Genomic DNA, 22926 nt, shown 5'->3' on the forward strand with positions numbered 1-22926 from the left:
TACTAATTCATATTTCCCATGAAAGCTCTGAAAGGTAATTTTTAAACTATAGAACTTACTCTTCCTATTAGTCATGATTTATATACGTTTTCCAAGCACGCCTGGGTTTGTCATTATATGGTTTTTGATGTAAAATTTACACTTAATTACCAGTCTCTTTGCCTCAGCTTAGCCTGTTTATGTTGCTTCAGAATTGTAGTTTTACTTCCCTTCACTTGACACAAACTGCTTTTCTCTGACTTCTGCTGTGTAACTGTAGTGGAATGTTGAGGGCCAAGGCTTAATTCCATGTTTATGTGTGAGATTTATTAGAGGATAGAGGTTAATGGAAAATTCACTCCTGCAGAGAGTGGAAAGCTACTTTCCAACTCTTTTATTAACTTCATTAGCACAGACAAGTTTTACTATCTGTGCCTACTTCCTCATGTATAAAATTAAAATAGATATGTGTCATAGTTCAGACATGAGACTACAAATAAAAAGTGTGATTCTATTGTCCAATGTCATTAGCATAATATTGCTGGACATTCAATGGCTGACCTGAAAAGGAAGAAAAGTGTTAAGCAATGCACCTGTGAATGTGGGTAGAAGATGGGACACACTGCATTGGACGTAAGGTCAAAGGGAGTCTCTCGTTAATTTCACATATTTTCCTTTTCTGACAGAAACAGTCATTTGCACCTTCTACCCCGCTTACCGGACGGCGGTATTTACAAGAAAAAGAGGCAGTCACCACTCCTGTTGCTTCAGCTACTCAAAGTGTAAGCCGTTTACAGAGTATTGTGACTGGACTAAAAAATGCACCAAGTGAGCAACTTCTGAATATTTTTGAGTAAGTATAATGTTGTTTTCCTAAATGTTTTGTTAAAATTAGAGTCTTTGTGCAATTATGTTTTTAATATAGTCAGAATTTTTGAGACTGGGAGTGCATGTAGTGAATTTTACTACATCAATTCTATCATAAAATGGGTTCATGTCTAGACAGAAACACCTACTGAAAATTTTGACATTTCACAAAATAATAGACTTTCAAGTGTATTTGAAGTTTGTTGAATGTTGACCTTTCACTCCTGTAAGTACTTGAGTTATTTGTGTTTTTTCTTTTTAGTTGACTTTTAAAATTTTTTTTTGATGTTTTTGCATTCATTTATATATTCATGGGTGTAGGGTTAAGAATACCATGGCATGGTTGTAGAAGCCAGAGAACAGTTTGTGGGAGTCAGTTCTCTCCTTCCACCATTTGGATTATGGATATTAAATTCAGGTTGTTAGGCTTAGCGGCAAGTGCCCTTACCCACTGAGCCATTTCACTGGTCCCTAAGTTCACTTTAAATGAGTTCAACTTGAGTGGCTATTTAAGGTGAGACTGCTTTCCCACTAGGGAGAGTATATAATTTTATGGAATTGTTTTTTAAGATATATATTTCTTCATAAAAATGAAGCCAAATCAGAGACCATTCTTTCCTGATTCCTAATGAAATGAGAGAGTAATGAGAATCAGAAAAGTAATGATCAGCAGCTGCCTTTTTGGACAGAGAGCTGACTTCATGTTATTGACTTCCCAATCAGTGGGCAGGAAAAGAAGTAGGCGATTCTCATATGGCCATCCCCAAGAAGTGGTACTGGGAAAGGGATATGTTTAATAAAGTTGTAATTGTGTGAATTGGTATTCTACACTCGGCCAGGCTAGGTTACGTGAGACCTTATCTCAAAAATAAGCAAGCAGAAGTAGGGATAGAGTTGACAACATCTCTAGTCCCAGGCTACTGTTGCTGTCTTCTGAGAATTAGTCCTCTCAAATAACTTAGGCTGCACCTGACCCTGCAGCTCAGTGCTTCTCTTTTCTTTGATGATTGATGAGGAAGGAGAGCTCTTGCTCGTTATGTGAGCCCTGAACAATTTTAAAAGTTAACTTTCAGGGGCTGGGGAGGTAACTCAGTTGGTAAAGTGCCAAGGCCCTAAGTTTAATCCCCAGAACCCACATAAAGAAGTTGAAAGTGGTGACTTCCCTTTGTAAATCAGAGCACCAAGGAGGCAGAAGCAGAGGATCCTTGAGGCTCACTGGCTAGCCAACCTAGCCACATCTGAGAACCCAGGCTAGTGAGAGAACCTATCTGAAACAAAGTAAGTGGTCAGCTCCTGAGGATTGGTGTCCAAGATTGACCTCTGACGCCCTCACACAAGTGCATAGGTTACATAGACACTAGAAAAGGGGAGAAAATAATGCTCCAAAGTTGTCAGTTTTTACTGATGCTGAAGCATGGGTATATTTTGTAATCATTGATGATCACAGAAATGGTAAAATTATACTAAACCTCACAGAAAGAGTAAGTATAGAGTGACTGCCTGAGGTGTACTGAGCATTACTAACTAGAGAAGTGCAAATCAACTCACAGTGAGCAGTCACTTCTGTCCATCAAGATTGCCAAATCTTTCACTCTACCCCCCAAATCAAAAGATAGAATCTATAGTGGTGTAGTGTTTGTTTTGATAAATACAACTTGCCTGAAGATCAGAATTCAAAGCAACCACACTGGTCAGTCATACAGTCCAGGCAGTGGTGGCACACATCTTTAATCCCAGCAGCCACACTAGTTAGCCATAGAGACTGGGTAGTGGTGGTGACTCCTTTAATCCCAGCACTAGAGAGGAATATAAAATGGGAGGAGACAGGTCTCATGCTCAGTCTCAATATGAGGATTCGTGGAGACAGGATTGCCCATTTCAGTCTGAGGTAGAGGTAAGAGCTAGTGACAGGCTGCTTTGCTTTTCTCATTTTCGGCTTGAACTCCAATATCTGTCTGGGTTTTTATTATTCGTGCTATAAGAATCATTAGTGTTAGTAAGAACAGGAAGAAATTAGGATCCTTAGACATTATTTTTGAGGATTGAAAAAAGGAGCAATCATAGTGGAAGCTGATACAGTGTTTCCTCAGAATAGTAAAAATTAGGCCGGTGAGGTGGGTAAAAGTGCTTGTTGTACAGTCCTAACAGCCTGAATTTGATACCTGGCACCCATGGTGGAAAGAGAGTCAAGTCTGCAAGTTGTCCCCTGATGTCCACATGTAGACCATTTCACAGTAATATTTATAAGGAATAAAAGTTGGCCAGACAGTGGTGATGGTGCATGCCCCTAATCCCAGCACTTGTGGGGCAGAGACAGGCAGCTCTCTGTGAGTTCAAGGCCAGCCTGGTCTATAAAGCAAGTTCCAGGACAGCCAGAGCTGTTACACAGAGAAACCCCGTCTCAAAAAATCAACCCCCTCAAAAAAGAATAAAAGTTGATTATCATATGACTTGGTTAGTACCACTTCTGGAAAATGTATTCAAAGCATTGAAAACAGGGTCTTTTGTTGTTACATGGTTTTTGCTGTTGTTACTGAGACAGGGTATCACTATACAGCCCTGGCTGGCCTGAAACTCGCACAGATCTGCCTGCCTCTGCTTCTCATGTGCTGAAAATAGGATTTAGAGGGATATAAGGGATGTTTATATATTGTATTCTCTGCAACATTATTCACAGTCATCAAATTGTGGAAGCAAAATGCCTATAGGTGAACAAATCAAAGAAAACAGTATTTGTAGACATAGAATAAAGTATTATTTAGCCTCTAAAAGGAAGGAAAGTCAGTCGTATACCATAGCATCTTGGCCTTGAATATACTAAATAAAATAAGCCAGCCACAAAGACATATCTCTACTTGCATTTATATAACATATATAAGGGAATCAAACTTTAAAAATTTATATGTAATTTTTTATATGTGAAATTTTACTACTTTTATTATAGAAATTTATTGGGACTACATATCTTTGTGTGTTACTTGCTTTATATATGTAAAGCTTTATTTAAATTTATAGGCTCACAACTGATAATAGTACCCACTAAAAACAGTTTTTAGTTTTGTTTGTTCTTTAGCTGGGTAGCCCAGGCTGATCTTGAACTCACAATCTTCAGGATTTTGTATCCCAGTGCTAAGCTCACCAGATTCTGTATGTGTGTGTGCGTGCGTGTGTGTTCACAGTGGTCTTGGGTGTGCTAGGCAAACAGTCTTAGCACTGAGCTACATCCCAGTTTTGAGAAATGTTGGTAATCTGTGCTTTTTCCTGGTAAGTGGACTTCTCTTGTATTTTATAGATCTTGTATGCGGAATCCTATGGAAAACATTACGAGAATAGTGAAAGGAATAGGAGAGACTTTCTGCCAACACTATACTCAGTCCACAGATAAACAGCCAGGATCTCACATAGGTAAGAAGAGACATTTAAAAGTGCACAGTATTAAGTTTGGAGAATGTCCCCCATAGTAGAACTCTTTCCTTTACAGTTAAAGTAGCAATTTAAGTTTTTCTCTTTAGTTGTCATCACAGTTTCAATAGCATGTGCTTTCCTTTATTTCCCATAGACTTTGCTGTAAACAGACTAAAACTGGCAGAAATTTTGTATTATAAAATATTAGAGACTATAATGGTCCAGGAAACACGAAGACTTCATGGAATGGACATGTCGGTAAGTAAATCTACCCTCTAGTACCCTCTAGTCAACAGCAAGGCCTCAGAGCCCTACCAGGGAAGTAGTAGTTTGTTTGTTTGTTTTTCTTTTGAAGCAAATTAGAATTTTTACTCTATGTAATATAGACAATATGCACAGATTTGGTACATAATTCTTAGTTTTTGCTTTAGGAAAAAGATAATGAGAAAGGTGTATAAATCTCTTTGTTCCTACTAAGAAAAGCTGTCATGATGCCAACAGTCACGTGTGTGTACAACCATCAACTCTACACTTGACTTATGCCTAGGAACTAGACTTCTAAAGAGTGTGGAAGCTGCTTTGAAAAATCAGTTATGTCACAGCTCTGTGACAGCTGTGAAAACGGCTCTGGCCCCGGAACACAAGGGTGCACACTCACACATAACTGTCATGGGTATAAAAGCTTCACACACCCACAGTAACTGTCATCAGCATAAAAGCCTCTCACACTGTCTGCCTCCATCATGGGCAGAATGATCACCATCACATCTGCATGGACAGTGTCCTCTCCAGTTTGTAAGCAAAAGATGGAAATTCCCACTGTCTGTCAGGGCTTGAGAATACCATAGAAATGTATTCAACTAGCAGAAGTTCATGAGCTACAGAGAAAGGAATTTAATATTAAATGTTAACCAACTTTATGCTTTCTGATTTGACAACAACTTGAGGCGTTGAGACGTATTGGTTTCCTGTGCCTAATCACAAAGACAACCCTGTCTTTGTTCTTAATTCTCGGTGATATCACTTGATAGCTTCACACTATGACTGATGAGATCTCTTTGTCCAACTCTAGCCATTTGCTCTTCCCAAGATGTCATTTCATTATCATAATGAATTCTGTCATCTTCAGCAAGCTGAATCTATGCCTGCTTTTGTGCACTAGGCAGGCTTTTCCAAGCCTATGTATAGTCCTCAATTTTCCCTGAGCGGGTTCATCTTTAGCCTCTGGGAAGTTTTCACATAGTAAATCTGCTGATTGAGGTCTTTTTGGTTTTCCAAGCAAAATTAATTCTCTCCTTTTTAATAATGCTTTCTTTTTAAAATGTTTTTGCCAAGCCGGGCGGTGGTGGCGCACGCCTGTAATCTCAGCACTCGGGAGGCAGAGGCAGGTGGATCTCTGTGAGTTCGAGACCAGCCTGGTCTACAAAGGGAGTTCCAGGACAGGCTCCAAAAAGCTAGAGAGAAACCCTGTCTCGAAAAAACAAAAACAAAAACAAAAAAAAAAAAATGTTTTTGCCTGATTTCTTTCTAAGAAGACATCAACTGACTTGGAGTTAGCTGTTATTTAAACTTTTCGCAGCTCACTCCATTCTGCCTTAAAATTAGCTTAATATACTCTTTTTTTTCTTCTTAATACAGTAGTTCCCTCCACAGGGCCAGTTTGTCTAACCAGTTCTGAAAGTTTCACATCTGGGTGTTTAGCTTTAAGTCTAGGTTAAGTTCTGTAGAAAATTGAGGATAGGAACTCAGAGGGTTTTTGGATAATTACCCAAGTTGAGTGAAAAATCTTTAGGAATACCAACAAAGTTGAACAGCAAGCCTATGTGGACCCATGCCCTCAAATATCTCTAACCGCAAGTGCCCAAGTGCCCTCAGCACCCCCTAGAGGCCCTGGAGCAGTGCCATCGCTTGCTAGCCCAGTGCTGCCCTCAATGTCAACATGGTACCTGCACACAGCATTGCAGCCTGCAAGCTCACCATGGGAGGTTTGTTGTCAGAAGCAGTGTTTCTACAGGCTCTGTAGGCCATTATGGGGAATCAGCAGTTTATGATAGACTTGAACAAGATGGTTTTATTTTTAATTTCTGCTGTTGATTTTGACACACCATACATCTTGAGGTACAAAGGTGAAATACGAAAACATTATCTTTGGTATACCATCAGTGTTCTTTTCCTATAAGTGTTCTTTCTATGTTCTCCATTCCGAGTTACTGTTGATAAGCACTCTGACCTCAAAGTATTGAGTTAACAATTACTTATTTGTTCATAACTCAAAGTTTCTTAAATTGTAAAATAGTATTTGTTTATCTTTTTTTAAAAAAAGTTTCCTTTGAACGTTTGACCAAATCTAATCACTTCAAGGTATTTTAAGAGTGTTTTCTTTCTGTTTTGTTCTGTACATTTACTGTGTACTTAGGTTTGTATTTAGTTTCGGGGTGGGGTGGGGGTGGTGTCATGTCTCTTTCTATAACTTGCATGAGTCAGCATGCTCTCTCTCTCTGCCATATAGGTCCTGTGGATCAAACTCAGGTTGTTAGGCTTGGCGTCAAGTGCTCTTATCTGATCCATCTCTCTAACCCCTAAAAGAAAATTTCTACAAAGTTAAACCTATCATAAAATGGTTCAGATTTCGCCTCTTTTCCTCTGTTCCCTCTACAGCCGCCGCTCTTGAGAGTTTCTTGTCCCAGTAGAAACAGGTAGATATGTAAGGATGCTGTGTAACTATTAACAAAACAATTCTTCTGTTTTCATCCTGAAATTTTTATCTTATTTCTTTAGTATTGGTTCTTTTTCTAGAATTTCATACATTTGTCTCTTACGAATTAGACTGACATCTTAATGGAACTCCTGAGGAAGAAGTAAAATTTTTACTTTTATTTTGAAGTAGTCATAAATTCTTAGAAAGTTGCAAAATTAATAGATAATTTTCATACAGGGATTACCGTTTAAGTAGCATGGTATCAAAACCAAGAAACTGATGGTGAAATACTGTGCCTACCCTTCTACAGGTGTATCATGTGTGGGTTATGTAACCACAAAAAATAAGAGACAGTAGTCCTCCTTTTGGGAGGAAGGAGTTTTCAGATAGCTCCTAATACTATATTTATATATCTCAGAATAGATATATCTGATATATCTATTAGATATATATATACACATGCATGCACACACACATGCATACACATATATAGTGTGAGTATGTAATATTGGATATTATATATATGGTGATAATTTTTTTGCTTGCTTTTTGGGTTTTGAAGTAATTATCATTTATTAAGCATATATTTACCCACATATGCATACATGTTGTAGCATATATATGGAGGTTATATTATAAGACAGTTTTAGGTTCTCTCCTTCCATCTTGGTATATCCCAGAGATTGAACTCATGTCTTCAAGTTTTGTGAAAAGAACCCTTGATGCCAAGCCATCTCACCAGCCTAGTTTTGTTTTGTTTGGCTACAGTCCTTCTGCTCTGCTTCCCATATGTTGGGATGATAGGTGTGTCTGCATGCCTGGATGATAAAGTTTAATTTATATAAACACAGTGAGAGAGTAACCTAATAATTGTTACTAATAATAGATAAAACAAGATGTTATAATGAAAGTTATGTGACTATTATCTGTCTGTCTGTCTGTCTCTCTCTCAAGTACCTTATGTTACTTTTATTCTTTCACCTAGACAAAACAGTTTGTGGTTATTCTTTATCATACTCAAATTGCTACTGTCTCTACTCTTGTACTTTAAGGTCATTATTAAGTAAAATTGGGGTTATGTAAACATAAGCACCGAGATACACATCATGATCACTACGACTAAATGACTGATAAACAGGTAGTTTATACAGTGTGCATATATTAGACAAAGTGATGATTCACATCCACAGCAAGATAAAGTGAGGCAGTATGGTGTTTTATTATACTGCTCAGGATAGCACACAATTTAAAACTTAAGAACTGTTGTCTGTGATTTTCCATTTAAGATTTTTGAATCAAGACTGACCTTGGGCAAATGAAAGAAACCTTAGAAAGCAAAACCACAGACAATGGTATCTATCACATAGAACTCTTTGTTAGAAAGGCCTTCATGCTGGTCCTCTGTAGCACGCTACACTCAGCCACTGTTTAGCCTTCTTACAGTTTTATAGCACATCGTATGAACCTGCCTCTTTTAATTCATTGATACTATGTTTGTAGCCTCCGACAGAGTTTATCTTGGTAAATGTTCTGTAGGAAATGTATATTCTGCTATTGTGTGGAATGCTCTGTTATTTCAGTTATTGTTCATGACATTGCTGAGTCTCTTTCCTTCCTGATTATCTGCTTGCTTCTGTCAGTTGGGCTACAACACTACACTCCTAATGTGCCCTTTTGTGAGTTTTACATTCATTCACCGGGCATTCCTACAGAGCTACCCTTTTCGTCTAAACTTATGTCTTATGGTTCATTATGTTTGTTTTGTTTGATAATTTTACAATGCTCTGTCTCATGAACTCAGAGCCCTGTACATATGAGGAAAGTGTTCTACCACTAGCATATACTCCAAAATTTTTGCAATTTTTTTATTCTCTATGGTTAACTACATTTCTTTGATGTTTTCTTCTGTTGCTCAACATGTCTCCCAAATGTTTCTATGTGTTTTGTTCTTTAGTTCAAGGGGAGGTTTTCTGTTGAAGGAGCTGCGGGCTGCGTTCCTGCCGCCAGCTCCCGGCCACCTGGCTAGCTTATGCCCCGAAATAACAACACACAAACTGTATTCATATAAACACTGGTTAGCCCATTTCTATTAATGTGTGTAGCACCGAGGTGCATTTACTGGGAAGATTCTAGCTAGCCTACGTCCATCCTGGGTCAGAGCTTCATCGGGTCTGCCCCAGAGATGAGAGCTATCGAATCTGAGCTCACTTCCTCTTCCTCCCAGCATTCTGTTCTGTTTACTCTGCCTACCTAATTTTCTGTCCTATCAGGGCCAAGGCAGTTTCTTTATTTAACCAATGACCTTCCTCCATCAGTTTGCAAACGCTGGGTAACTCTGGATTATCCACTTACATGTATTATCCAAATGAATAAGGCATTAAAAAGGTAATAAACTGAGGGTAAAGTCCAGTGGTTTTCTGTTCTAATCTTTTACCTGGTTGTTGGTGATATAGAGCAAGACAAGGAAGGGAAAATGTCCAGTGTACAGACTTTCGCCTCTTCTTAAGTACCTGTGAGTCTTGTTCAGTTTCTCTAGAGAACAGTTTTCTATCATTTGACCCTTCAAATACTAATTATGTATAGCTTCCCACACTGCAGACTTTCAAATTGCCACTCTGTGTCAGTCCTTGCCTTATTCCTACTTTGCATTGTGCCTATGCCTTCAGATGCTGGTTCCTTCAGGTTTCATATATCAAGTCCTTTTAAGTGTCTGTCTACAGACCCTCAGGTATATTTGAATATCTTTCTGCTGCTGAGTCATTTATCATCCTTTCTCCACTTGGTTTTGTCTATTGTGACTTGTGGTTTGTAGTTACAGATGACTTATCCTAGATGGGGTTCCCATTCTTTTATTCTCTTGTTGATCTGTGCTGATTTTTGATAAAAGAAGGACAATAGACAGATTTTAAGAAAGTAATTTTGGAGTCCAGCAAGATGATTCAGTGGGTGAAAAGCACTTACTGTGAAAGCTGACGACCTTAATTTGATCCCCAAAGCACACATAAAATACCTCCAAATGGGTACAGTTGTGTGCATACACGCAAACACATGCTCAAGTAAAATAAATGAATGTAAATTTTAAAAATATTGTGTATATGATATATGTACAGACGTACATTTCATGGTGCAGGTTTGGAGGTCAGAGGAAAACTTTATGAACTTAGTTCTTTCCTTCCAACTTTATGTGGACTTCAGAGATCAAACTCAGGTTGTCAAACTTGCATAGCAGGTACCTGCACCCACTGAACTGCTGTGCTGGCTCAAATAGCCATTTTTTAAAAAAATATGTTGTGTGTGTGTATGTGTGTGTGCACGTGACATGGTGTGAATGTGGAGTTGTGGTGTCAGTTTCACTCTTACTGTATGGGACCCAGGGTTCAAACTCAGGTTGTCAAGCTTGGTTGTCAGGCAGCTTTACCCACTGAGCCATCTCTCCTCTGCCCCCCAAATAACTATTTTTAAGAACTGAAAACATAGCCAGACTGTGGTGGTGCATGCCTTTAATCCCAGCACTCAGGAGCCAGAAGCAGGTGAATCTCTATGAGTTTAAAGCCAGCCTGGTCTACAGAGCAAGTTCTATGATAGCCAGGGGTACACAGAGAAACCTTGTCTCAAAAAACCAAAAAGGGAAAACAATAACCCTGAAAACATGTTAGATCTTATACTCAGTATTAGATCATCTAATATTCAGTAGTGAGAGAAGTTTTTGACTTCCCAGTGAAATATTTTTCTCTGAACTTTTAGCAGTTGCATTATTTTATTTTAGTATTAGTACCTTCTATTTTAGTATTAACATTTATGCTGACAAAATAATTAAATTTTGGGCCGGGTGGTGGTGGCGCATGCCTTTAATCCCAGCACTTGGGAGGCAGAGGCAGGCAGATCTCTGTGAGTTCGAGGCCAGCCTGGTCTACAAGAGCTAGTTCCAAGACAGGAACCAAAAGCTACGGAGAAACTCTGTCTGGAAAAATTTAAAAAAAAAAATAATAAATTTTCGTATTTTTAATAACTAAAGAAAAAGAAAGCCAAACCTAAGTTTTTCTCTCAATGGGAATATTACCTATTTTATTTGTTAACATTTCAATGAAGATTTTTATGTGCGCCTCATTTAAATTCAAGATCTACAGTAAGCAAGATTAAATGTAATTGGAAAAGTTTACCAGCTTGAGAATGAAATATATGTGTATGTACTATATATGTGATACATACATATGTATATAACATATATCCTATTTAGATATCCTCATTATCCTGTTATCTCTGGTAATTTAACATTTTTACAGATTATTTTGTCTGTTTTTTATAATCCGTTCTCCCTCCCCACCTGCCTAGATTAGTTTTTATTGAGTCTTGAATACAAATCTCCCAACTACTAGTTTATAGTTTTCTCTAGAAAGACCAAGGCAGAAATTACTGAGAAATACTAAACTCTGATCTCTTTCTTCCCCAAGGTTCTTTTAGAGCAAGATATATTTCATAGATCCTTGATGGCTTGTTGTTTGGAAATTGTGCTCTTTGCCTATAGCTCGCCTCGTACTTTCCCTTGGATTATTGAAGTTCTTGATTTGCAACCATTTTATTTTTATAAGGTAAGAGGATTGCAAAGTTCCGTTATGGTATGTATATCTCACATAAACACATTTATCTTAATGTTAAACACAATTGCAATGTTTATAAAACATTTTGGAGGTATTCTGATAATAATTATTCCTTTTGAGGTGTAATCAAAGATAAAAGAAAAGGAAGGATATATTGAGCCAAATTTCATAGTTTGAGTTCTTTTACAAATCACTGACTTGAAAATGTGACCTGGTACTCAGTACTTAACTTCAGATTTTCTCCTTGTCCTAGGCTTTGTCTCCTTTAGCATGTACCCAGATACTGCTTTGGGTTTAAAAGTCTATCATTCCAGAGCCTCTAGGCCCTCTCCCTGTGCTCGAGTCATTCATTAGCTAGTTAGTATTTTCTTAGAGAAGAAGCATATAGTTATTTTCAAATAGTTCATTCTGTTCTTTGGCGATATTGGAAAAGGGAAGTTGATTAAAAAGAAACTGGACTGGAAGCTAGGACTGTATTCCTTTTATACTACTTTTATACTACTCGCCAGTTTATGCCCATTGGATCTGTTTTTATCTGTTAAAAAGAAAGATATGAGGATTATGAGCTTGCCTGTAATCCAGCACTGAGGAAATGGAGGCAGGAGGATCAGAAGTTCATCCTTGGCTACATATAAGGTTTACAGCCAGCTTGGACTATCTGATATCCTGTCTCAAAAAACAAAACCAAAAAGACATGAAAGAAATGTGTATAATTTTATTTTACTCTGTTCTTTGACTAATTGATTAGCTTGGTTCTGGGGTTAGAACACAAGACTTTGCGCATAGTAGACAAGTGCTCTTCCACTGACATTTATCTCAACCATGTAGTAGTATTGTTTTCTATTTTATTTCCTTTTCATGTGTCGGTGTCTGTGGTATGTAGGAGCGTGTGTAAGCATGCTCACATGTGTGTGAGCAGACATTAACCTATAAGCGTGTGCTTGTGGAAACCCAAAGTTGATGTTGGGAATATTCCTTAACTGTCCTCTTACCATATTCTTTTGAGGTAGGGTCTCTTAATGAAACCCAGATCTGCCAATATAGCTAGTCCTGCTAGCCAGCCTGCTCTAGGGATCCCCCATGTCTGCCTTCCAAGGTGGAGTTACAGGCAGGCTACCACATCCACCAACATTTATTTGAGTTCTGGGGTTCTGAACTCCAGTCTCCTTGCTTGTGTAGAAAACATTTTAACTGTTGTGTCAGCCCTATATATAGGCAGAGGCTGCTTCTTCGTTCCCAGCTGCCCAGACCCAAAATAATCACACAGAAACTGTATTAATTAAAATACTTTTTGGCCAATAGCTTATTCATATTTCTAGATAACTCTTACATCTTAAATTGACCCATTTTTATTAATCTGTGAATCAGCACAAAGTTGTGGCCTACCAGTAAGGTTCTGGCTGGCGGCTGCTGTGTTTCTCCTTCGGCAGCTACATGGCATCTCCCTGACTCTGGCCACTTTCTCTCTATATAGTTGTTTGGATTTCCAACCTGGCTTGACTCTAATAAATCATTGGCTTAAACAGCTTCTTTAATAAGCAATGGTAATAAAACATTTATAGCATACAGGGGAATCCCACATCACCCATATGTGTTAATATTTTAAAGGTTGATATCCTGGAAGACCTGTTCTTTTCTGGAGGGAGATGGAGGGTCAGTGGATCTGGATGGTAGAGGGAAGGTTGGGGGGGCAACTACAGTCAGGATGCATTGTATGGGAACAATAAAGAGAAAGGGGAAAAAGGCTTAAAAGCATCTTGTGTTTTAGTTTATAATATATGCAGATACTAGCAGTTCACAGAATTATGTGGTTCTATGTGGCAGTAAAGTTGAGTCATTCGTGTTTGTATGTCTAGACCAGTGATTGCTTGTTAATCTAACCTCATTGTTGTTTCAACTTTCTCCTTTCCAGGTTATTGAGGTGGTGATCCGCTCAGAGGAGGGACTTTCCAGAGATATGGTAAAACACCTAAACAATATTGAAGAACAGATTTTGGAGAGTTTGGCTTGGAGTAATAATTCTGCACTGTGGGAAGCTCTCCATGTTTCTGCAAACAAAGTTCCTACATGTGAAGAAGTAAGTTAGGGCTAAGTTAATAGCATTTTTTGTTTGTTTGGTTTGGTTTGATTTTTCAAAATGGTATTTCTCTGTGTAGCCTTGGCTGTCTTAAAACTCACTCTGTAGGCCAGGCTGGCCTCAACTCAGAGATCTACCTGCAGTCTACCTCCTAAGTGCTGGGATGAATGGCATATACCACCATTGCCCCATCAATTTTTTTTAAATGAGCCTTTTGAAGATAAAATTCATGTACCATATGATTCGTCCATTTAAAGTGTACAGTTGAGTGGGTTTAGTGTATTGATATTTACGTATATGATAACAGTTTTAGAATATAGGCATCAAATCTGTTAGAATCTCACTACTTGGTTATCCCTTTTTTCTAATCTCTCTTTCACCCCCTAAGCAACCACTAATCCACTTGCTGTCTCTATAGATTTGCATAGTCATTTAAATGGCTATACCTAAGTCCATGATGTCTTGTTTCTTTTCACTTTCATATATATTGCAGTGCATATCAACCTCTCATTTCCTTTTGCTGTCAAATATTCCACTGAATACATAAGCCACATTTTAGTCATTCATCTTTCATTTGACAGACATTAAAGTTTGCTTCTCTTAGCTGTTAGAGTGATGCTCTACCCAGGTTCAAGCCAGATATGTACTAGCACTGAGAGGGGGAAATGAACAGGGAGTCCAATCCCTAACCTAAAAACTATCTGCAGTTTGATGCTTGCTAGCCAATGGAAAATCAGTTTTCCCCAATCAAGTCTCACTGAGTATAGCAGCTACATCAGGAGTAGTTGATTAACATAAAACAAAGTGGTATTTTTCATGGACTTTTGTTTCATTTTGCTTCGTATTGGTAATTTTTGTCTTATTGGTCTTTCACTTATTTTTATTTTTAATTTTGTGTGTGTGTGTGTATTGTTTTGTTTGTTTTTAAAAAGAGAAAGAACTTAAAGTTGAATAGATAGGAAGGTAGGGAGGACCTGAGAGGAATTGGAAAGGGAAACTTGATCAAAATATATTGTATCTTTTTTTTAAATTTATTTTTATTTTATGTTCATTGGTGGTTTTACCATGGGTGTTGGGTCCCCTGGAACTGGAGTTACAGATAGTTGTGGGAATTACACACATAGTTGTGTGGAGTTACAGATAGATGCGAGTGCTGGGAATTGAACCCTGTTCCTTTGGAAGAGCAGTCAGTGCTCTCAACTGCTGAACTATCTCTTCAGCCCAATCAAAATTTATTGTATGAAATTTTTTTCAAAGAAATAAAAATAAGATTAGGTAGTGGTAGGACACACCTTTAATCCCAGCATTCAAGAGGCAGAGGCAGGCAGATCTCAGTGAGTTAAAGGCCAGCCTGGTCTACAGAGTGAGTTCCAGGACAGCTAGGGTTACACACACAGAAACCTTGTTTTGGGACTGGAAAAAAAAGATGCTGCTATGAACATTCATACATGAGGTCTTATGGGCATATTTTCATTTCCCTTGGGTATCTGTGAGTGGTATTTTATCTATGCTTGGAATTACTGGATCACACTGAAACTGCTGGAGCTTTTGACAAATGTTAGATTTTGTCAAGAAGTAAAAAGAGTGAAATAAGATAAGGGTTCTTTTTCTCATAGGTTTCTGTTACTGGGTTCATCTTTGTAAGATGAAGTGTTTTTGTTTTCTGTAGGTTATATTCCCAAATAACTTTGAAATAGGAAATGGAGGAAATGTACAGGGCCATCTCCCCATGATGCCAATGTCTCCAATAATACACCCAAGAGTGAAGGAAGTTCGGACTGATAGTGGGAGCCATCGAAGGGGTAGGTATAATAACGCTGATGAGATACTGGGGGAAAAAGACAAAGACTTTTTTTTAAGAAAAAAATTTCAAACTCCATAATATAGTAAAACATCTGATTTCTTCATTAAGATTTTATAAGAAACTCAATGCTTTCACCTGTACCTCTATGTGGCCTGTTATATACTTTCTTCATATTAAAAGTATTTCTGGGCTGGGCCTTTGATCCCAGCATGTGGAGGCAGAGACAGACAGATGTCTCTCTGAGTTAAGGACAACTTAGTCTACATAGTGAGTTCCAGGATAGTCAGGGATATAGAAAAAGACCCTGTCTTAGAGGGAAAGTGGGAGGGGAGGAGATGGGAAGAAAGGAGAGAAGAAAGAAAAAGGTTTTCTGGACTGAAGATTGTTCAATTGTTATTGAAACTAGCCACCAATCCTGAACACGTGTAATTCCCCAGGACCTGTAGCATGAATTCTAATTGGTCTTAATAATAAAAACTAGAAGACAGATGTTAGGGGATGAAAGCTGAAGGATCAGAGAAGCAGAGCGGCCAGCCACTAGAGTTCTTTCTTCTACCATCCTCAGACGGTATGGGCGATCCTGTCCTTAGACTGCATCCTCAGACTCTGCTTCAGACTGACTGCACTGAGCTCCCATCTTCTCCTGCCTTATATTCCTCTCTGCCCAGCCATATCACTCTTGTCTTCACCTCCCTAGTGCTGGGATTGAAGGCATGTGATCCCAATTGCTGGGATAACCTTTGTGTGAACTCTGTTTCTCTTTTAGACTGGATCGATTTTGTATAGCCCAGAGTGGCCTTGAACTAACAGAGATCTGTCTGCCTCTTGTCTCCTAAGTGCTAGGATTAAACGTGTGTCACCATTGCCTGGCCTTTATGGCTTACTAGTGTAGCTAGCTCTACACTCTGATCTTCAGGCAAGCTTTATTTGTTAGATCATAAACAAAATATCACAAGGACTCATGCTGGAGGGAGAGAACCAACTTCCTCAGGTTGTTCTCTAACCTCTACTTATGCACCAAGGCCTGCCATTCTCCTAACTAAATAGATTAAAATATAATTTAAAAAACTATTCTCTACTACTGTACTACATCCCCTAAGAGACTTATCTATACCTTTAAAATTCTGCCTTTTGTGCATCAGCAGTGGGAAGATTGTAGTGCAGTCTTGTTTTTCTTATGACATACTCAGATTTTTGAAATATGTAACTCTGAATTTGTTTTGTTTTGTTTTTGAGAGAGCTTCTCTGTTTATCCCAGCCCGGCTTCAGACTTATATTCCTCTTTTCTTAGCCTTCTGAGTGCTAGAATTACAACTGTGTACTTTAAATTCTTGAATTCTTAAATTAGTTGAGAAAACCTTCGCTGTTCTACTGCTACTTTACAAATACTTAAACAACTATAGTAGACTCACAATTTAATATTACACAGATAAGTAGCTGACCCATCCACATATTTAAAAACATGACAGTTTGCCAGGGCAAAAATAAAGATGCTGTGTTATAAATGACACAGGAAAGCAGCAAGCATCATCTAAGTTTCTTTTTGTAAGTTTTTATTTTATTTTGGGGTACAGTGATCAAACTTTAAGCTTCAAGCCATGCTAAGCAAGTGCTTTGGTAAGATATGTCAGGGCTCTGCAGACTCTTGTGAGTCATAAGAGCTATAAGAATCTATTTGTTTACTGAGGACAAAAGAAAGCAGAGTTGGTTTTATAACGTCCAGTATCCATGAAAGATTTTGATTTAGCCACTCCTGCTTCCCCAGCCATCTCACTAATACACAGAGCCTCCACATCATTGCCAGAGAGTAATTTTTATTATCTATGTTTTATTTTTTTTAAGTTTGTAAGGCCTTTATTTTTTTTTTAGATTTATTTATTTATTATCTATATAGTGTTCTGTCTGTATGCTTGCAGGCCAGAAGTGGGCACCAGATCTCATTACAGATGGCTGTGAGCCACCATGTGGTTGCTGGGAATTGAACTTAGGACCTCTGGAAGAGCAATCAGTGCTCTTAACCTCTGAGCCATTTCTCCAGCCCTTATTTATGTTTTAAAAGTAGATTGACTAATTATCTACTGAATATAAAATAGATAACTGAGATGCCCTCAACATTATATATAATAGGTACTGTATATAGTTCAATGGCAGAATGCTTGCCTTACATTAAAGCCAAAAAAAGAGCCATCTTATACTTGTGAATCGACTCAGGAAAGTGATAAAACAAATTGTGGACAGCAATATAGGATTGCATATATCTTAGAAATATGGGCTTGAGCTGGGTGTGGTAGTGCTGTATTCTAATACTCAGGAGGCAGAGGAAGATCTCGGTGAGTTCAAGGTCAGTCTGGTCTGGTCTGCTAGTGAGTTCCAGGCCAGCCTGTGCTACATAGTGAAACTGTCTCAAACACTAAAAGCAAAATAAAACCCAGACATATGTAAATTGTATTACAGTTTGTTTTTTGTTTTTTTTTAGAGGCTCACAACTAGTAGTTTTCCTTGAGTCAAAGGAGACTTTGGACTTTAACTTTTGAACAATGTGGGAAATATTGAGAGTATACTGACTCTTGGAAAACAAAATTCATTTTTTTATTATTGTTTTTATTATTGGACAGAGACTCTTGGAAAACAAAATTCATTTTTTTTATTATTGGACAGAAATAGTTATTAGTGACTCTCTTAGTTATGTTTCTATTGCTGTGATAAAGCACCATCACCAAAAGCAACCTGGGGAAGAAAAAGTTTGTTTCAGCTTAGAGTTCGATATTACTGTCATCACTGCGAAAACTCAGAGCAAGAATTCAAATAGGGTAGGACCCTAGAGGCAGGAGCTAATTTAGAGGCAATGGAGGAGTGCTGGCTAGCTCATTCTATTTTGTTATAGTATCCAGGACCTCCAGGCCCCATGGCCACAGTGAAGTAGGCCTTCACACAAGAAAATGTACTGTAGGCTTGCCCATGGGCCATTCTGGCGGGAGCATTTTCTCAGATGAGGGTCTGTCTTCCCAAATGACACAAAGCTAGCCTGCATAGTGGCTAAACAACTTAATTACCATTTTTTTTGCCCACCTCTGCATATTACCCAACATCCATGTGACTATCCTGGGAAACTTTTTAAATGTTTTAACTGCTAGATTTCACTAACTGGAAAGTTAAGAATGTTGTCAGAGAGCAAGGCACCGTGGTGTGCACCTTTAATCCCAGCACTCAGGAGGAAGAAGCAGACAGATCTCCGAGTTCAAGGCTGGCCTGGTCTACAGAGAGAATTCCAGGCAGCCAGGCCTACACAGAGAAACTCTGTCTCAAAAAAACAGAGAGAATATGTCATCAGAAAGCACAGAGATCTACAGTGGAGATTGCCACACTGTTGCTGTAACCAATCTGTTTCTACCGATGTATCTGAAAAAACTTTTGTCTCATGACTGTCTTTGTTATGTTAATATGAAACTATAAAACTGCTACCATATTGAAATATGGAATTTGGGATAAATTAAATCTGTGTTCCTAGACAATGGTCTCTCACATTTTGTTCTAGAATAAAATATTTCTTCTCTCTTAAAAAAGAACATGCAGTATTGAAACAATCTGGAGAACCTTAATCCCCACTAAGGGGAAGATGAAGGCAGCTCTGCAGACGAATAGCACTGGGAGAGGCCTCCTTCCTAACTGTGTGTGTGACAGAGGTTAGCATCACGTGTCTTTGCCTTTTCTCTTGAGGCAGGCTGGCCATTAAGCCCCAGGGTCTGCCTGTCTCTGACCATTTTTGTTCCCCCTTCACCCTTTGTTAGGGTTACAAATCTGTGTGACCACTCCTGGCTCTTTTATGTGTGTGTTGGGGCACCAGATCCCCAGGTTCTTATGGTTGCGTGATGGGCACTTTATTGACTAATCCATCGCACCAATCCATAATCCTCACTTTGGGACCAGAGAAGACCCTCAAATTAAGGCAAAGTCAGCAGTTTCATGAATCACTTTTGCTCATGTTTTCTGATCGGCCTATTAAAGATGCTCTGTATTTCCTCAGAAACAATAGCACTGCCATAAACTGCTAGGAGTGTGGGGAATGACAAAACTATGACCTCAAACTGAGCTTTGCTTGTGCTTACTTTTTTCTTCGGTGCTATTTAGTAGATAATATTGGGAGATAGAAGCTAATTCTTAAATTAGTGGTCATGTCATTCTACCTCTCTGCTTCTCTTTTATTCTTAATTATGTTGCTTTATTGGTATGGACATAGCTTCAGGAATCCAGAAAGATGAGCTGCATAATCCTCTAATGACTTAAGTCTCTCTCTTCCTCTAGACTTGATTGTCCATGAAGATGGAAACCATGTTATTTACTTCTAGATCTCAACTGCTTAGCATAGGAATAAGTAAACCTGATTTTAAACTCTTTTCTTTTCCTCTTTGTTAGATATGCAACCGCTGTCTCCGATTTCTGTCCATGAACGCTACAGCTCTCCGGCTGCAGGGAGTGCTAAGAGAAGACTTTTTGGAGATGACCCACCAAAGGAGATGTTTATGGATAAGATTATGGCAGAAGGAACAAAACTGAAAATTGCTCCTTCAAGTGTGACTGCTGAAAGCTTATCGATTTCCCCTGGCCAAGCTCTGCTGACAATGGCCACAACCACAGTGACAGGGACAGTAGGACAGAAGGTTACAGTTCCTTTGCACGGTAACATCTTCATCTCTACTTTATACTTTTGAGTTAGGTAAAAATTTAAGAAATATATTAGGGCCGGGCTGTGGTGGTACAGGCCCTTAATCCCAGCCCCCAGGAGGCAGAGGTAGACGGATCTTTGTGGGTTTGAGGCCAGCCTGGTCTACAAGAGCTAGGACAGGTTCCAAAGCTACAGAGAAACCCTGTCTCAAAAAACCAAAAAAAGAAAAAAGGAAAGAAATGTATTAAATTGTATCACATGATCTAACACTTTTTTATAGATTTATTTTTATTTTATGTGCATAAGAGTTTTGCCTGCATGTTTGTCTATGCACCATGTGCATGCCTGATGCCCACAGAGGCCAGAAGAGGATATCAGATGCTCCTGGAACCTGAGTACAGGTGGTTGTGAGCCACCATGTGAGTGCTGGGAACTGTATGTTGGGTCCTCTGCGGGAGCAGCAAGTGCTCTTATTGAGCCATCTCTTCAGTCCCAGTATTTTATTCTTAAACCAAAATTCTTTTGTTTTCCTTTAACTGACCCTGTATTTTAGGCCAGTTTAAAATTCACTGCAGAATTGAGAGGAAGGAGAGATTTCTCATGCATTTCCTGTCATCATCCCTGCTCTCTCCCACAGCCTCTGAAAGCACCAACATCACATCAGGCCTTCATGGTTCTCAGAATCAGTGAACCCTCATTGGTGCTTCACCACCCAAAGCCCAGAACTTACATAAGATTCACCCTTGGTATTTTACATTCTGTGCATTTTGATAATGTGTAATGACATGTGTCTGCCTTCATAGTAGCACACACAATAGTCTTACTGCCTAAAAGTATTCAGTCCTCCACCTCTTGTTTTGTTTTGAATCTATATACCATTTTTCAAATTTTCACATTTTATAAATTTATACCCCTTTTTGTTAGAATTTACTTTATTATCTGAGCTTTATAAATTAATGTACATGGGGAGATTTTATTTTTAATTAAAGGCACCTTAAGTACACAGAAGAGTAAAATTTAAATTTTTTAAAAATATTTATTTATTAGGTATACAATATTCTGTCTGCATGTATGCCTGCAGGCCAGAAGAGGGCGTCAGATCTCATTACAGATGGTTGTGAGCCACCATGTGGTTGCTGGGAATTGAACTCAGGCAATGCTTAACCACTGAGCCATCTCTCCAGCCCCCTAAATATTAAAGTAGGACCAACAAGATGGCTCATCAACTGAAGGATCTATCCTACAAGCCTGACAACCCAAGTTCAGTCCCCAGGACCCACATGGTAGGAGGAGAGAGTGACTGCTACATGATGGCACATGTTCACACTCCTCCCCACAACAAAATAAATAGTTGATGGTTTTAGAAGTTTTCATTGTTATATTGGAACATCACAGGCACATATAAACTAAAGGACAAGGATTTTTTGGTTGTCTGTCTGTTTTTGAGACAGGTCCTCTGTACTCACCGTGTAGCCTGTGTTAGCCTCAAGTTCCCAGCAATCCTCCTGCCTTAGACTTGCAAGTATAGAGATTAGAGGCATAAGACATCAACCCTCCTACTCAAATTTGTTTCTTTAAGTAAAATTAAGCATAAAAGTAACAAAATGAAACATGATCTTGTTTCAGAAAGAGAAAAACCAAACTTCATTTCCAACATGTAGTTACTATGTTACAGCTGCCTTCTTTTCTAACATATCCCTGTACCTTTTTATACACAGACATACATATGTATATATAGTAAAAGCTTACTACTGGGAACATTCAGCTTGTATCTCAAACTAAGAACTCTTGCTTGTGCATTCAGGTGTTGCCAATGATGCTGGAGAGATCACACTGGTTCCTATTTCCATGAATACAACTCAGGAGTCCAAAGCTGAGAGCCCTGTATCACTAACTGCCCAGTCATTAATTGGTGCTTCTCCAAAACAGACCCATCTGACTAAAGTCCAAGACGCTCATCTGACTGGAATAAGCAAACCAAAGAGAACTGGATCCTTAGCACTATTTTATAGGAAGGTATGTGTTCATATAGCCTCTGAGAAGAGTTAACTTTACTTAAGAAAAATTGAATACAGAGCAGTGTTGGCCTCTCTTTTAACTCCTTTTATATATATATATACACACACACACACACACAGAGAGAGAGAGAGAGAGAGATACATACATACGCATAGCCTAGAATTTGTTGCTTTAATTTTTAGGTATACAGTTTGGTGTTAGATACACTCACATTATACAACCTTTGCCACGTCCATCTCTAGAACTTTTCTTCTTCCCTGTCTGAAACTCTCTTTTTTTTTTTTTTTTGAGACAAGGTTTCTCTGTGGCTTTGGAGCCTGTCCTGGGACTAGCTCTGTAGACCAGGCTGGTCTCGAACTCACAGAGATCCGCCTGCCTCTGCCTCCTGAGTGCTGGGATTAAAGGCGTGTGCCACCATCGCCCGGCTTGTCTGAAACTCTTTACTCTTCAAAGAGGAAACCACCATTTCTTCCTGCTCTTGGGCACTCACCATTCTGTTTTTTGTCTCTGAATCTGACTACCCGTTTGAAAGGTGTTCTATTTAGTGAAGTAACACAATGGTTTGTCTTTGTTGATTGGCTTTTTCTGAGCGCACCTTCAGCACTCATCTGTGTGATAGCATATGTGGGAATTTCTGTTTTTAAACTGAATGAATAACAACAGTTCTATGTATATATTGCCACAGTTTATCTACTCATCTGTTGGTGGATGTTTGGGTTGTTACTGCTTTTTGGTAGTATGAGTAGTGCTTCTATAAACATTGGCATTGAATCTCTGCTTTCAGTTCAAGTCTATTCCTAGAAGTGGGATAGTAAT

General features: G+C 38.7%; 1 protein-coding gene across 1 annotated transcript in view; it reads left to right on the forward strand.

Moving 5' to 3' along the window:
- Nucleotides 1–22926, forward strand: part of Rbl1 (RB transcriptional corepressor like 1) — a 58038-nt gene that overhangs the window by 15451 nt on the left and 19661 nt on the right. Inside the window, exons 9-16 of the mRNA XM_050151255.1 lie at nt 666–832; nt 4139–4251; nt 4406–4509; nt 11401–11538; nt 13460–13624; nt 15294–15426; nt 19842–20105; nt 21896–22107. Of these exons, the coding sequence (XP_050007212.1) occupies nt 666–832; nt 4139–4251; nt 4406–4509; nt 11401–11538; nt 13460–13624; nt 15294–15426; nt 19842–20105; nt 21896–22107 (1296 nt within the window). The remainder of the gene's footprint in view (nt 1–665; nt 833–4138; nt 4252–4405; nt 4510–11400; nt 11539–13459; nt 13625–15293; nt 15427–19841; nt 20106–21895; nt 22108–22926) is intronic.

Source organism: Alexandromys fortis, unplaced genomic scaffold, assembly GCF_014885135.2.
Source record: "Alexandromys fortis isolate MF-2015 unplaced genomic scaffold, M_Fortis_MF-2015_v1.1 scaffold_27, whole genome shotgun sequence".
Lineage (NCBI taxonomy): Eukaryota > Metazoa > Chordata > Mammalia > Rodentia > Cricetidae > Alexandromys > Alexandromys fortis.